The sequence below is a fragment of the Macrobrachium nipponense genome, chromosome 40, assembly GCF_015104395.2.
Source record: "Macrobrachium nipponense isolate FS-2020 chromosome 40, ASM1510439v2, whole genome shotgun sequence".
Lineage (NCBI taxonomy): Eukaryota > Metazoa > Arthropoda > Malacostraca > Decapoda > Palaemonidae > Macrobrachium > Macrobrachium nipponense.
The window spans coordinates 49,482,061-49,497,872 of NC_061101.1; the positions used below are offsets into that span (position 1 = coordinate 49,482,061).

Genomic DNA, 15,812 nt, shown 5'->3' on the forward strand with positions numbered 1-15,812 from the left:
GTATGATTCCGCGCCCAAAGCAAACCCAACACAACTTGCAAACTGAGGAAACAAAAACATTCTCGTCGACCAACCCATGGAGCCATTCGCAGGCATATTGACATTGCAATTAACCAATCAATCAAACAATCAGCGGTTGCAATTTGCATCGGTCATACCAGCGAGCACATTATTATGATCAACACGGAACTGATAGGTCAGCCTCGGCGACGAAGACTCCAATAATGAAAAGCTGTGTTTTAGCAGAGCGGTGACCTACTTCGGAGAGAGAGAGAGAGAGAGAGAGAGAGAGAGAGAGAGAGAGAGAGAGAGAGAGAGAGAGAATCCTTTTCACGGAGACGACTCTTGTTATCCAGATCGATATAATTGTACGACCCCAAGCGAATCGTTGGCCTCATATGTATCCCAGCAACAAACAGATCTTTTCAAAAACGAGCGGTAAAGCTTCGTCGTGCAAGACTCGTCATAACTCGTGTGGGAGATTCGCGAGAACCTAAAAAAAAAATAAACAAATAAATAAATATATAAATAAAAGATATCGAGCGAATATAAATGATGAGAATGATGGTGTAATGTAGAAAGTATGGAGAGGTCGGTCTTCTAGAATGACCTTCCTTACGACGATTTTTTTTTTTTTTATTTATTGTCTCTCTCTCTCTCTCTCTGCTAAAGAGAGAGGGAATAGGGAGGTAGGGGAAAAGATGTCAGGGTGCCGGGGGGAGGTGCTGTGTTGATCTCACCACAGAGAAAGAGAGAGAGAGAGAGAGAAAGAGAGAGACGCTAAAGGTATATCTATCGTTGCAGCTTGACCAAACGGTTCAGTAGTGGACGGGAGGTGGCGCAAAGCAGACGCACGCACACGGTCGTTCTTCCAACTTCCTCTCGCCTGGGAAAAGTTTTCAAACCGCACACTGCTGCTGTAGCACTCAGCCGGGAGAGAGAGAGATAGAGAGAAAACTCTACCATACCCAAAACGGAGTGTTATTAATTCCCCGGTTCGAAAACGAGGGCACCACCCAACACCATCCCCGTATTTTGAAGGTGACCTCCACCGTGAATTAAATTGTGAAAATGCGCTGTCTGGTGATAATGGTGAGTGTTGACCCTGTTTCTTTTCATCTTTATTCTATTTTGTTTATTGTTATTATTTTATTCGATCAGAGATTTTGCGGCTTGCCTGATTTTCTTTTTCGCGACTGATTGATTGATGTCTACTGAACCTGGCGTCACTATCTATAGGTTAATAGAGCTTTCATAATGTTAAATAGGAAACTGAAAAGTTAATAAACACATATGGTTAAAAGGAGTTTCATAAATGAATAGATAAATAAATACATAAATAAATAAATAAATATATATATCTATATATGTATATATATATATATATATATATAGATATAATGATATATATATATAATATATATTATATTATACCTATATAATTATATATCATACGAATATGTTATATATATTTATTTTATATATTATGTATGTATTACAATATATTAATAATATGTGTATATATATATATTATTATATATATATATATATAATATATATATATTATTATATATATATATATATAGTATATACTATACTATATATATATATATATATATATATATATATATATATATATATATATATATATATATTAAATATAAATAATTGAAGAGGAAAGTATCTCCGTGTGGATGTGCATGATGGAGCAAGAGAGAAAGGTCAAAAAAAATTTAAATAAAACAAAAAGGGGGAGAGGAAGGAACAACAAACCGAACCAGCTGCTTGCACGAAATCGATCCCAACGGAAAGAAAGAGGCAGCGCAATAAAGCAAAGCTTAAGGCCAATCGTCTTGTGGATTTCCTCTCTAATTTCTAGATGCCGCCCCCCCCCCTCAAACCGCGCCCCCGCCCCCAGGAAAAAAGAAAATTCTTGCAGATCCAATAATGGGAAACCTAATAATTAAACATGGCCGTAAAATTGGATACAGTTATCTACGCATTTTCTTCTATTTTACTGTCATGTGTCTCTTTACATGTATACATAGATGTAGAGGGAATGTATTCAGGGAGCATATATTCATATGCATACAGCTACTGTATTTGTCTATGTTTTTATATTATAATATGTATTCTTTGTCCATATGCGTGTGTGTAACTGTAGTAGCCACTATGCCCTCTTAAATTCTCGAATTCTTCTCGCTTTTTTTTTTTTTTTTTTTTTTTTTTTGGGGGGGGGGGGGCAGGGATTCACTTGTCGCTACAAAGCCTCGAGATCCAACCTCAAAGAAATATAAAGAAATCACGATGTCCGGTAGTGGGAAACGAACCCGGATCCCATACTTACAACGAGGTCACGTTGCCGACCTAACCACGGAAAGGATAAGAGTCTATTGCCTCTCATACATACATAGTTAGCTATTTTTATTGACAAATTATATAACTATTAGTTCAAATTTGTCCAAAAAGAGACATAATACAAAGTAAACAGTAACCTCTTTTGTTCTCACAAGCACTACATGGCCTACAAAGCAAAGTACAACATCAACTACATATAACATTAACATACTAGATCATAGAAAACGAAAAAGGAACTTACAATAGAGAGAAACGTAGTCACTTAACTATAATTTTTCTGAAAATCATTCTGTCATAAACCTCGAATTATCAGTATCAAATCCTAATACGCATAATGCTTGGAAAAGGAAAGGAAATTTTATTTGAAGAAAAACAAAAAACACAAGGCAAAACAGCACATTACTTATAAATATGAAGAACTTCAATAAACATATGTACCCAAATCAACAATACTATAATTTTCATTTTGATAAAGTACTCAAAGAATCATAACTCAAGTTTGGATATTTATGCCTACAGACATAGTATGCCTGTCGTTTTCAGATCTGCTTATCAGAGCTGGAATAGACCCACCTCACCATCGCAGCCAAAAAGCAATCAAAACGACTGCCCACTTGGCTACGATGGTGAGTAAAGCAGAAACAACTCGTATTTTGTTCGCATTCACGTTTAAGTCTTTGCCAGCGATAACGCCTACAGCGATACTGCATTAATGTAAAAAGAAAAGCCACATTTCTTTATCTTTGTTTCTTCTTCTTAGCCTACTCCCTAGTTGGGGTCGCTGTTAGTATGCTATAACAAGTAGTATGATATGGTATCTGTGTCGTGAGCATAAATTTTTTAGAGCAACCTTGAAGAAAAAGAAATGTCTCCCAACAAATTTCTTTCTGTTTGTGTCTCACATTCGTGCAAAGTATGATATAATCCGTCTCCTTCTCGGCTTAATGCGTAGTAGGGGTCGCCGTTAGCAGGATTTATTCCACAAGTGTCATAATATGATTCCCAAGTCGTTAGCACAAATTAAATGGCCAGCCCAAAATAATCCAACTCCTTTTACTTCTAAGTTGAATCCATAGTAGGGGTCGCTGTTGGTAAGATTTAATCCAGAAGCTGCATTTTATGTTTCGCAAGTTGTGGGTGTAAATTTGACAGCATCCCTGAAGAAACGTGTGAAATATCTCCCAGAAAAAAAAAATGCTTTCTGTTTGTTTCTCATTGTCCATGGCAGCATGATATAATCCAAATTCTTCTTCTGAGCTTAATCCTTAGTCGGGGTCGTTGTTAGTATGATATAATAAGTAGCATAATATGACTTGCAAGTCGTAAATATCTCCCAGAAAAAAATGCATTCTGTTTGTTTCTCATTGTCCATGGCAGCATGTTATAATCCAACTTCTTCTTCTGAGCTTAATCCTTAGTCGGGGTCGCTGTTAGTATGATATAATAAGTAACACAATATGACTTACAAGTCGTAAATATCTGCCCAAAAAATGCTTTCTGTTTGTTTCTCATTGTCCATGGCAGTATGTTATAAACCAGCTTCTTCTTCTAAGCTTAATTCCTAGTCGGGGTCGTTGTTTAGTATGATATGATAAGTAGCATAATATGACTTGCAAGACCTAAGCATAAACGTTTTAGCAACCTTGGAGGAAAAGCTAAAATATCTCCTTGTAACATGACTGCGGACTGGACAAAACATCCTCAAACATCCTTGTCTAGATTTTGATCAATATCAAGAATAGTTCTGTTACTAATTTCGCCCTTGACTTTCTACACTTCCGAATACTGAGCCACAAAACGCCCGTTAACGAACTCGATGAAACTTGGGGGTAACGGACACCCATTGAGAATAACATACAAATCCATCACCCGCGATTCGGATCCCAACACATTCCTTTAATTAAGGGTCCGTACACTGGCTCTGAGTGTATCAGGTTTTTGTTTGTTTGTATGGTGCTTTTACGTTGCATGGAACCAGTGGTTATTCAGCAACGGGACCAACGGCTTTACGTGACTTCCGAACCACGTCGAGAGTGAACTTCTATCACCAGAAATACACATCTCTCACTCCTCAACGGAATGGCCGAGAATCGAACCCGCGACTACCGGGTTTTTTTTGTCGCCCGTGTATACCTACCCAGAGAGGCAGGAGTTGGAATTCCTGGTTATTATTCCTTTTGGGTGGTATTTTATTCCCGGTATGCGGTGAATTCGATTGCCCACTTGGCTACGATGGTGAGGTATATGTATGTATGTATATATGAGAGGGATGTGACTTTTATTCCTTCTCGTGGTCAGGTCGGCAACTTCACCTCTCTGTGATTATGGGACCTGGGTTCGTTTCCCGGTACCGGACGTCACAATTTCTTCAAAAATATTTTTCTTTGAACGGATTGGATATATATAATATATATATATATATATATATATATATATATATATATATATATATATATATATATACTGTATAAAGATTCATTTAAATGTTAAATTACATAGGTATATACTATGCATATAATATATATTTCTCTCTCTCTCTCTGTATATATATATAATATATTATATATATATATATATATATATATATATATATATATCCCCAAGGGGGGCTCCCACACCCCCCTTCCAAGCCGGCCTCCTTGCTCACTTGAAACCTCCGTGGCATTATTCCTGGCGAGTGTAAATAATCCGGGGAGCCATTTATCAAACGGGGCCCAACCCAGTTTAAATTCGGCGTTATTAAGAGCCCTCTCCTTCCTTCCGGGAGGGCGAAGCTGTGCAGTCTCATTATCTCGAGGTAAGGAATGGCCTCCCGCCCCCGCCCCCAGCGCCCTCTCTCCTCCTGGAAGCTGCGGGAGTAAAATGGGAAACAGCTACAGAAATCGCATAGGACAGCGTAATGATCAAGGGGAGAGAGAGAGAGAGAGAGAGAGAGAGAGAGTCACAAGGTAGGATGTCTCAAAGACTTGTCAGTCCATCCTAAGAGGAGACATCGTGTACTCACTTATCTCTAAGAGCATGTTTAGCTGTTCATTTACAGTGTCCTAATGATTTTGTCTAGCTTTCTTTTAAACTCTTCCACACTGTTGCTATTTGCAACTTTTGGTGGCAGTTTATTCCATGTGTCACATATCTTGTAGGTGAAGAGTTCCCACAATGGGATGCGTTGTATCTCTTCAGTTCCAGTTGCCATCCATTATTTCTTGTCTGGTTTTCGTTTAATGTAAATAGGTTACTTTCTACTTTTGTTATGACTTTCAGTATTTTGAATGTCTCTATTAGTTGTCCTTGCAATCGTCGTGTTTCTAAGCCATACATGTTTAGGCTCTCTAGTCGTCTTCGGTAACCTATTTGCCTGATGTTTGGATGTTTGTGGCTCTTGCTTGTACTCCTAAACTGTACCGCATATTCAAATGAGGTCTAACTATTGATGTGTAGAGACCTGCAGCACTGTCTCCTTGTTTCTGTATTTGAACTGCCTCTATGTATCCCACTAGTTTCTGTGTCTTCTTTTCAGCTTTTATGCATTGTTTTGTGGATTTTAAATCCTTGGTAATAATGACTCCAAGGTCCTCCTTTTGTTCTACACTATTTATGTCATTCCTAAGCAGCATGTAGCTGGCTTAAGGGTTGTTTGTTCCTATTTGTAACACTTTACACTTATCGAATTTAAAAGGCATTTGCCATCTTTTTCACCATTCTCCTCTTTTCGTTAGATCATTTCTTAAACTTTCCACTGTATCTGGGTCTGCTGCATTTACACCTAGTTTGGTGTCATCTGCAAATTTGGCTATCCTGCTAGTTAAGCTTACATCAGTGTCATTAATATAAATAAAAAACAAGAGAAGACCAAGGACAGAACCCTGAGGAACTCCACTTGTTTCATCTGCCCATTCTGATTCTTGACCATTTACTATTACGACTCTGTTTTCTATAAGTTGGCTAGTCTTCGATCCAGTCTGCTATTTCTTCTACAATTCCTAAAGCTCTAACTTTTGTCATTAGTTTCTTGTGTGAACTTTGTCAAAGGGCCTTTTGAAAATCTAAGTAGAGTATATCTATTGCTGTATTACTGTCGTAAATACCAAGCATGTTATGAAAAAACTCCAAGAGGTTTGATAGGCAGGATCTGTTTTGTCTGGAACCGTGTTAGCTGTTTAACAACTTCTTTCTATCAATGTGATCCACAATTTGATCTGCAATTATGGACTCAAAAATCTTACAAACGACGGACGTTAGACAGAATGGTCTATAATTTCCCGTCTCTTCTCTTGAAACTTTTTTGTAAACTTGGGGCACATTACCTAGTTTCCATCCTTTTAATGCCTTTCTTTGTACAGCACTTTTTCTGTAGTTTATATATCTCCTCTTTCATCTCTTTAATTTCTCTTGGATGAATCCCATCCGGGCCAAGAGATTTGAACTTGTTGAGTTTGTCTATTTTGTTTTTAATATCTTCTTCTGTAAATATTATCTTGTCCAACGGTTCTGCCCCTTCATATTCAATAGCAGGTTCCGGTATTGAGGCAGTGTCTTCAATTGTGAAAACACTAGTAAAAACTTATTCAATTATTCTGGCTTTTCCAAGTCTGAGTTCACCAGGTTACCTCTATTGTCCCTTAGGGGACCTATGCTATTTTTCGTTGGTTTCCTACTATTATCATGCGCAAAGAATTCTTTTGGGAAGCTGAGAGAGAGAGAGAGAGAGAGAGAGAGAGAGAGAGAGAGAGAGAGAGAGAGAGGGGGGAATACCAATAAGTTTTGACTTGTATTCTACTTGTTTATATGTGTGATAACCTGCTGGCATATTTTCATTATTTGTTTTACCGCAGTGTAGACGCATCATTAGTACTAGTGATTAAAAGACTACAGTACTACTAGCGACATTAATGCAGAGAGAGAGAGAGAGAGAGAGAGAGAGAGAGAGAGAGAGAACAATTATCCGATTATGAAAACCTATCAAGCGGATCTGCGCTCATTAATCTGTGATAATGTATCTTCAACTTGAAAATTTCGGACACGCACAACATGAGCTAGCGATAATCCTAATTATAATCATATATATATATATATATATATATATATATATATATATATATATATATATCTATATATATATATATATATATATATATATATATATATATAATTATATATGATATATATATATATATATATATATATATATCAATAAACAAGTAAAAAATGCGCCGAAGTTTCCTCGGAGCAATCGAGTTGTCTGTACAGCGTATAATCATGGACACCGAAAGTGGATCTATCTTTCGTTGGTCTCGGTGGGCGGACCTGTCCTATATCGTAGCCAGACGCACGATGATGGCTAACTTTAACCTTAAAGAAAATAAAAGCTACTGATGCTAGAGGACTGCGATTTGGTATCTTTGATGATTGGAGGGTGGATGATCAACAGACCAATCTGCAGCCCTCTAGCCACAGCAGTTTTTAAGATCTGAGGGTGGACAGGAAAAGTGCGGACGGACAGACATAGCCGGCACAACAGATTTCTTTTCAGAAAACTGAAAAAGGTGAAATAGACACAACAAGCACTGTTTCAGTCTCTCTACAACTAAGAAGGAATTTTCTTCTGCAGCAAATCTTTGTCTCTGGGTACTAAATGAAAGTCGTGTATAAGTCAGTTCTCAATGTCGTCCAACCAAGTCTCTGTTATTTCATACGTTTATTTGTATACATAGACATTATGTATGCGCTGTATATAATGAATATTATAGAAGAGAACGGTTCACTCCAGTTTTCGCTATAATCATTGAAGGCGCCTTAGACTCTGCTGTCCGGGTATCAAATTTAGCTTTGAATAGTTCTGATGTTTGTTTTTACCTTTATAAGAAGTTTTAGACAAATTGATTTCTTCTTTCCTGTGAATTTCAAATTTGGAAAAAAATGACTTTGAAACGTTCATTTAAAAAATCATGGATCTCTATTTTAAATAAATATGCAGCTGTGAAAACGACTAGATAAGGGCTACTAAGAAACGCAATAGCTAATATTCTTCAAAAAATAAAAACATAAACTGCGTAATTTTCATAAATAGATAAAATTAGGCAATGAAACACAAGCAAGAATATTACACTCATTCTCCCGTTGGGCAGAATGAAATCTGCGGATAAGACTAAATTCGTCTGGGAACCATTGAAGAGGTCTTACTGAGTATCAAGCCTAGATAACAGCGCGTGAAAACCACTGTGCAAAAAAAAAAAAAAAAAAAAAAAAAACAAACAAATAAAATAAACAAACAAATAAATAAAAATATTAGAAATGCCAATAGCGTGTCCGTTACAAAATGATCAGGGATACGGTTCGTTCCAGCATCAAAAGGGAGTACCTATGTGGGCGGTGTTCTACATGGCGATGGGGTGTTTGTGTGTGTGTACGTGTGTGTTTTGTGTGGGTGAATCTGTGTGTGTATGTGTGTGTGTTGTACAGCGGGTGAGTTTGTGAGTGTGGATGCATTTGTCAGCTTGCGTTGCGTGGGTGCATCTGTTTGCATGTGTGTGCGCGCGTTTAAATTCAGGGTGTCAAACTCAATTCCTTTCGAGGGCCAATTATGCACTTAGTTATGGTCTCGAGGACCGTCAAAGATTTGGTAATTACTTATTCCTTATTCCTTATGATTCATTTATTAAGATTTGCAATAAAGGAGCCTTATTGCCAGCAATTATTATATGAGATACATTAATAAATTATTGTCATATGAATGAAAGGTAAAACTTATTATGTCTCGTTTTAACAGTTTCATAACTATGGTTAAATTTTCCTCAGTTCTAACAGTTATATAGTAGCTCGAGTTGAAAAATCTCTTGGGACCTCAAGGGCCACTTAAGGCCATCCCGTGGGCCACATTTGGCCCCCGGGCCATGAGTTTGACACCCCTGGTTTAGAAACATCTCAGATAAACTAAAACTATAACCTTTCTCATGAACGAAATCATTATCCGTTAAGTAATTCAGTTAAATAATTTCACATCATATTCTCACACCCAACCTCACTTCCACTATAGCCATTTCTACATATCTTCACAAAGCTACACCTATAAAAACAAAAAAAGAAAAAAAAATTATCAAAAGCATATGATTTTCTTATTGAAGTTCATTAATAGATTTATTGTTTCTAGTGATGACTGATACACTGCTCTAACCGATCTTTTCTAGATGTTTATCCACTAGAAGCGTTATTATCTATGTTTATGGCTCTTGTCTCAATTGTGACAGCTGTCAAATCACAGCATTATTATTATTATTATTATTTGTTGTTGTTGTTGAACCCTATTCATTTGGAACAACCCCTCAGGGGCCACTGACTTGAAATTCAAGCTTCCAAAGAATACGATGTTCATTTTGAAAGAAGTTGCAGAAGGTAATAGGAAATACAGAAAGATGAGATTAGTTTCTAGAAAAGGAAAAATTAATCAACAAGTTATTAAAAAAACAAATAAAGATGTAAATATATTATGAAAGTAAAAGAATTGTTTGAAGGTAGCGATGCGTTGCTCCATCGCTTGAAATTTTGAGACTCCAGCTTCACAAAGTCCTCAGGGAGGCTGTTCCAGAGTCCAACGGTGTTTGGAGGAATAAAGGACCTCTGGAACTATGGAACTACTGAGAAGTTCGACAACTTAGTACATTTACTGCATATTGGCGCTTCTGCTGTTCAGCGAATGTGGTTGCTCTTGGCAGATAAAAGAGGATCAGGGACCAACCATTCATCTGAAAGATCTCTGTTCAAGTACAGCTTATGAAAGAGTGATAAACAAGAGACCATCCGTTGATGGTCAAAGTCACATCTGCTGTAGTTGGGAAACAGCAAACTATCACCACGAAGCACTCTATATAAAGAGATAAGATCTCTAATTGGTTCGTATCCAGAAACAAGTATGGGACGTGTTACAATATACTTCTAAAACATTCACACGAACATCATATCTGTGAGTTATGTGTAAAGTCAATCATTCACTTCCCTTTATTTTTTTATTTATTTATTTTTTCTTTGGACAACACTGACTTGACCTATGGTATTTTAATAATAAGAGCGGAGGCTCAGATCGCACTGGGGACTTCCAAATCATCTGTCCGTGCAAAGCATAAATAAGGAATTGTTGCTTAGTTTTCTTTTGATTGTGGCAAACGTTATGAATAGAAGAGATGCCGAATACGAAAGGGGTTGAATTTCATGTCTCCAAACTCACACCGTATTCTTAGGTTTTTCGTTTGGATGCCTGAATTTCAGGTCAGTGGCGCCTGTGGGCTTGTTCTTTACGAGCAGGGTTATCTTCTGAATACTGAATATAATAATAACAATTAGAATGCCCGTGGGCTTGTTCTATACGAATAGGGTTACCTTCTGAATAATAATGATAATAATAATAATCATCAGTAACACCTGCGGGGTTGTCTATATAGGGTTATCTTCTGAATATATATAATAATAATAATATAATAATAATAATAATAATAATAATAATAATAATAATAATAATAATAAATTAATAACAACTGTGGGGTTTGTTCTATATAAGGATATCTTCTTAATATAATAATAATAATAATAAATAATAATAATAATAATAATATAATAATAATAATAATAATAATAATAATAATAATAATAATAATGCAAAAACGATTCAGTTCAAAACGTCTCAAGTATTGCACAGTGCCTAATCAAACATGATTTCATATAAACTATGTGAGCAAGGACATCTATCAGAGCAAATAGAATTACAAAAAAAAAGAGATTATAGATAAATAATAAGAAAATAAATCAAAACATTTACAACGTCTCTTAGTAAATTATAAAATGACATAATAAAAAAAAAAAATTTCCAAAACGTCTGCTGTAGGAAATTCGTTGCATCCTTCCAGCTCGAAGGATTCATTCGACGTGGCAAACGCAAAATGTCGATGGCAGTATGCTCGTAGCTGTAAAGAAAGCACAAACCTTGAACTGAATTACCGCTTTCCAAAAGTCATGCCTGGTGGAATGACACGTCCGTCAGACATGGCTGAAGGTTTTGACAAGACTTGTCTTCACGAGGTTATTATTATTATTTGTTCTACGGGGTCCACAATCATAAAAATGTTAAAAGTTCGTATATGATTTATAAACACTGTATAAAGTGTTTATGAAGTACACACGAACTTTTAACATCTTATAAAAATGTTAAAAGTTCGTGTGTGATTCACAAACACTTTATATTGTTTATAAATTATACATGAACTTTTGACATTTTTATTGCTGTGAGACCCTTAGAGCATTGTACAAACTCTCGTGATAGAGATTTTGTTCTCATTTTATTATTATTATTATTATTATTATTTCACAGTCCTCCAATTCGACTGGGTGTATTTGTAGTGTGGGGTTCCGGGTTGTACCCTGCCTCCTTAGGAGTCCATCACTTTTCTTACTATGTGCGCTGTTTCCAGGAGCACACTCTTTTGCATGAGTCCTGGAGCTACTTCAACCTCTAGTTTTTCCAGATTCCTTTTCAGGTATCTGATCGTGCCCTAGGCTCTATGATTATGAGTACAATTTCCACTGGTATATCCGATGTTCTTCTTATTTCTATTTTCAGGTCTTGATACTTATCCATTTTCTCCCTTTCTTTCTCTTCAACTCTGGTGTTACACGGTATTGCGACATCAATGAGTGATACTTTCTTCTTGATTTTGTCAATCAACGTCACGTCAGGTCTATTTGCATGTATCACACTATCTGCTCTGATACCATAGTCCCAGAGGATCTTTGCCTGATCGTTTTCTATACCCTTCGGGTTGGTGCTCGCACCACTCATTACTGCAAGGTAGATGGTGTTTTCTCGCACAGGCTCCAGTGGAGGGCTTTTGACACTGAATCATGCCTCTTTTTTGTACTGGTTCTGTGCAAGTGCCGGACATTATTTCCATCTATCGTTATTTGGACATACCTGGTTCTTAGGGCCTGATCTTGTGCCGCTGTTATCATACCTTCAGTTTCCTTCTTGAGCTCTCCCCTCTGTAGTCATTGCCATGTTTCATGGCTAGCCAGTTCTTTAGTCTGTCTCATGTATTTGTCCGTGCATGCTTGGTTTGCTGTGCCATTCCTCGTTCATTTGCCATTCCTCCCTGTCTCTGTATATTTCTGGGTCTTCGGCTATTATTATTATTATTATTATTATTATTATTATTATTATTATTCAGAAGATGAAACCTCTTCATATGGAACGAGGCCACCAAAGGGCCCACCGACTTGAAATGCAAACTTCCAAAGAATACGGTGCTTATTTGAAAGAAGCTACAGAAGGCAAAAGGAAATACAGAAAGAAGGGATCCATTAATATTAATAAATAAACAAAGAATATTGTACCGCTCAAGAGTAAATTGTTCTTGTAATCATTTCTGATGCGTCTGGCAAGGGACACCATACAGTTAAACCTGGACCAATTTTAAGATTTGGGTTCATTTCGCGAATTCCAAGACGCGCTTCTTTGTTGGATCACAAATATCTTGGCCCTGAGGACTCGTACCACCTTGTTGGATCTACATACATGGCCTAGAGGGACTATGTTTTATTTTCTAGCCCAATTCACATTAGCTTAAGGGTACATTTCATTCAATAAATCTGATGAAGATGGAAGGAATACACTCCATGACAACAGTTGCTTATCCCTTTCAGTTTCAAAACCTTCAGTACCACAACAGACAATTTAAAATTTATCTCCCTTCAAACACGGCTACAAAGATTAGACCTTTCAGAATCGATTAGGAGAGAATATAGGATTTTGGCCGAAGGCTAAGCGCTGAGGCTTGTGAGATCATTCAGCGCCGAAAGGGAAATTGAGAGTGGGAAGGTTTGAAAGGCGTAACAGGAGGAAAACCTCGAAGCAGTTGCACTCTGAAACAAAATATGAACGGAGGTACAGTAAAAGGAATGGAAGGGGTTGCAGGTAGGGGCCGAAGGGACGCTGCAGAGAACCTTAATACCTACACACCACCGCACGAGGCGTACTGACGGCACTACTAAACAAGATCTCTCGACGATTAGTCATTTTCTTTGGCAAATCCTTCATCTTCTAGTCACGTGAAGTTTGAGTTCTTTGGGGGGATAATGAATCACGATTAACATTCGTTCTTAAATAAAAAGAAGAAGAAAAGTTCAGTTCTAGTTAACCGAAGTGAAAAATTCCATATCACGCGTGCTCTGAACCGATTGCTGTGAAATCTCCCCATATTCGATCGATGGAATGAAAAGGGGTATGCGATGCCCCCACAAAAAATAAATAAATAAATAAAAAAATAAAAAATAAAAACTGCTTTTGATGATATTCAATAGAATGAAATGGAATGAAATATAAAATTTAGGCCAAAGACCAATCGCCGGATCCTACGAAGTCATTCAGCGCTGACAGGGAAATTGAGAGATTAAAAAGGTCTGAAAAGTGTCACAGGACATTCCCCAACGTTTTCTAAACCTTCTGACACCGGAATGAAATTGGAATATAAAACCTAGGCCTATGGCCAAGAGCTGGGACCTATGAGGTCATTCAGCGGTGAAACGGAAAGTGAGAGTTGAAAGGTACAACAGGAAGACAACCTCAAAGCAGTTGCTTCATGACACAATGGTTGAGGAAAGTAAGATGGAGCAAAACGAATATCAATGGAGGTACAGTCAAAGGAATAAGAGGAATTGCAGCTAGGAGCCGAAGGGGAGCTGCAGAGACCCTTAAGCAATGCCTAAAGTGAACAGCGTGGGGTGCACTGACGGCACTGACCCCCTACGGGCAAAGATTAAACAGATTTCTTCTCAGAATTCCCGTCTAAAGCGCTGCCCTATCATGAAGTAACTATTTCTGCATTCTATAGGAATCTATCATATCTAAAATCACGAACAATGCTAAGAAATACATAAAACCGTGATAAACTGTTCCGTAACCTAAATCCACAATTATACAAATCTATTGTATTGATATGCAAAAGCTGAATGAATGTTTACTTTTAAAATTTAACTTTAACACTTAGAAAAAAACAACCACTAAGGTATTTGAAAATCTTTGTTGTACCTGTTGCATATTGATACGATTTACTTATGTAATTGTGGAATTTCTATTATATATATATCATGAACAATGCAATTAAGAATGAAGTTCGCAGTAATCTTTGTCATTATACATCTAATCATGTCATTATAATTGGAGTTTTATTATCGTAGTTACTTCTATTACGATGCAAAATGTAAAACAACACACGCTGTCAAAATCTAATTGGTTATTCAAAGGTTAATAATAATAATAATAATAATAATAATAATAATAATAATAATAATAATAATTAATAATAATAATAATAATACAGTTAACATTTCAAACTGCTTCCCTACACTTCCGCTTTCCTTTGATGTCTAGCCTTGACTAAAATTCATCTGAATTACGGGAGTTTTTTTTATTTAAGCAGATTGATGTTCATTAATCATTAACCGTAATCCGTCGAAGTTATTTCGGATCACACAAGAATCGGAAAGTATGACCATCATCAATGTAACTCCACGCCAAGAGAGTACATTTAACAGTGGAGTTACACATTCAAAGACTAAACGGTTAGAGTTTCCGAGTCTATTTTTGCCTTTACCTACCCAAATACCCTGATTAACGATATAAATAACCATAACCACAGAATAAACTGGAATTTGTTACATATAATTCATAGCAGCAATTGTCGATACAAAAACCAGATGGTGGAGTCAGCTTTGGTTAAACAAAGAAAGGTAACATATATATCCAAGGGTTCCTGGGACTCAGATATCATAGATAAAATCCTCCTCCAATCAACACTTAAATAGATTAAAGAGAAATTATCAATCAGGGTCACATAGTCAAACAGCTTAGCTGTGGATGGCTCTCTTGGTATAAATGCTGCTTTTTCTGTAACTTTTCTCATTCGTTACCTACCTGAAGGGAGAGACAGTACATTTCCTGAAATATAGTACTTATTTTCTGTATTTTGGCACTTTTATGGGCTCTTTTTATTAGATATATATAATATACGTATATATTCCACCACACTCCAAATTCCCTTTGAAAGGGTTAATATCCGAACGGTACAACCTTCCAGCGCTTCAACAAGTCTCCAGAATGAGGTTGCTACCCTACCTTCTGTTCTCAGACCTCAGCAGAATCTGGGTGGGCTGGTCGGCGGCGGATAGGGAACAGTCCGCGGACCTCACAAGAGTTTTCCGAGTGCTGCACCACTCTGAATCGGTGCTTTTTTCGACTGATTTACCCTCTGTGTACACATATATATATATATATATATATATATAGATATATTATATTATTACTATATATACATATGTATATATATATATATTTATATGTATATAATTTATATGTATAGGTATATAATATAGATATATACCTAATATATATATTATATATCATATATATAATTATA

At 36.6% G+C, this 15,812-nt stretch overlaps 1 protein-coding gene across 1 annotated transcript in view; it reads left to right on the plus strand.

Annotated features, from left to right (window-relative positions):
* Window positions 1-805: 805 nt before the first annotated feature.
* Window positions 806-15,812, plus strand: part of LOC135212145 (dentin sialophosphoprotein-like) — a 72,572-nt gene continuing 57,565 nt past the window's right edge. Inside the window, exon 1 of the mRNA XM_064245556.1 lies at window positions 806-1,092. Coding sequence (XP_064101626.1) covers window positions 1,072-1,092 — 21 coding nt within the window. The 5' untranslated portion in view covers window positions 806-1,071. The remainder of the gene's footprint in view (window positions 1,093-15,812) is intronic.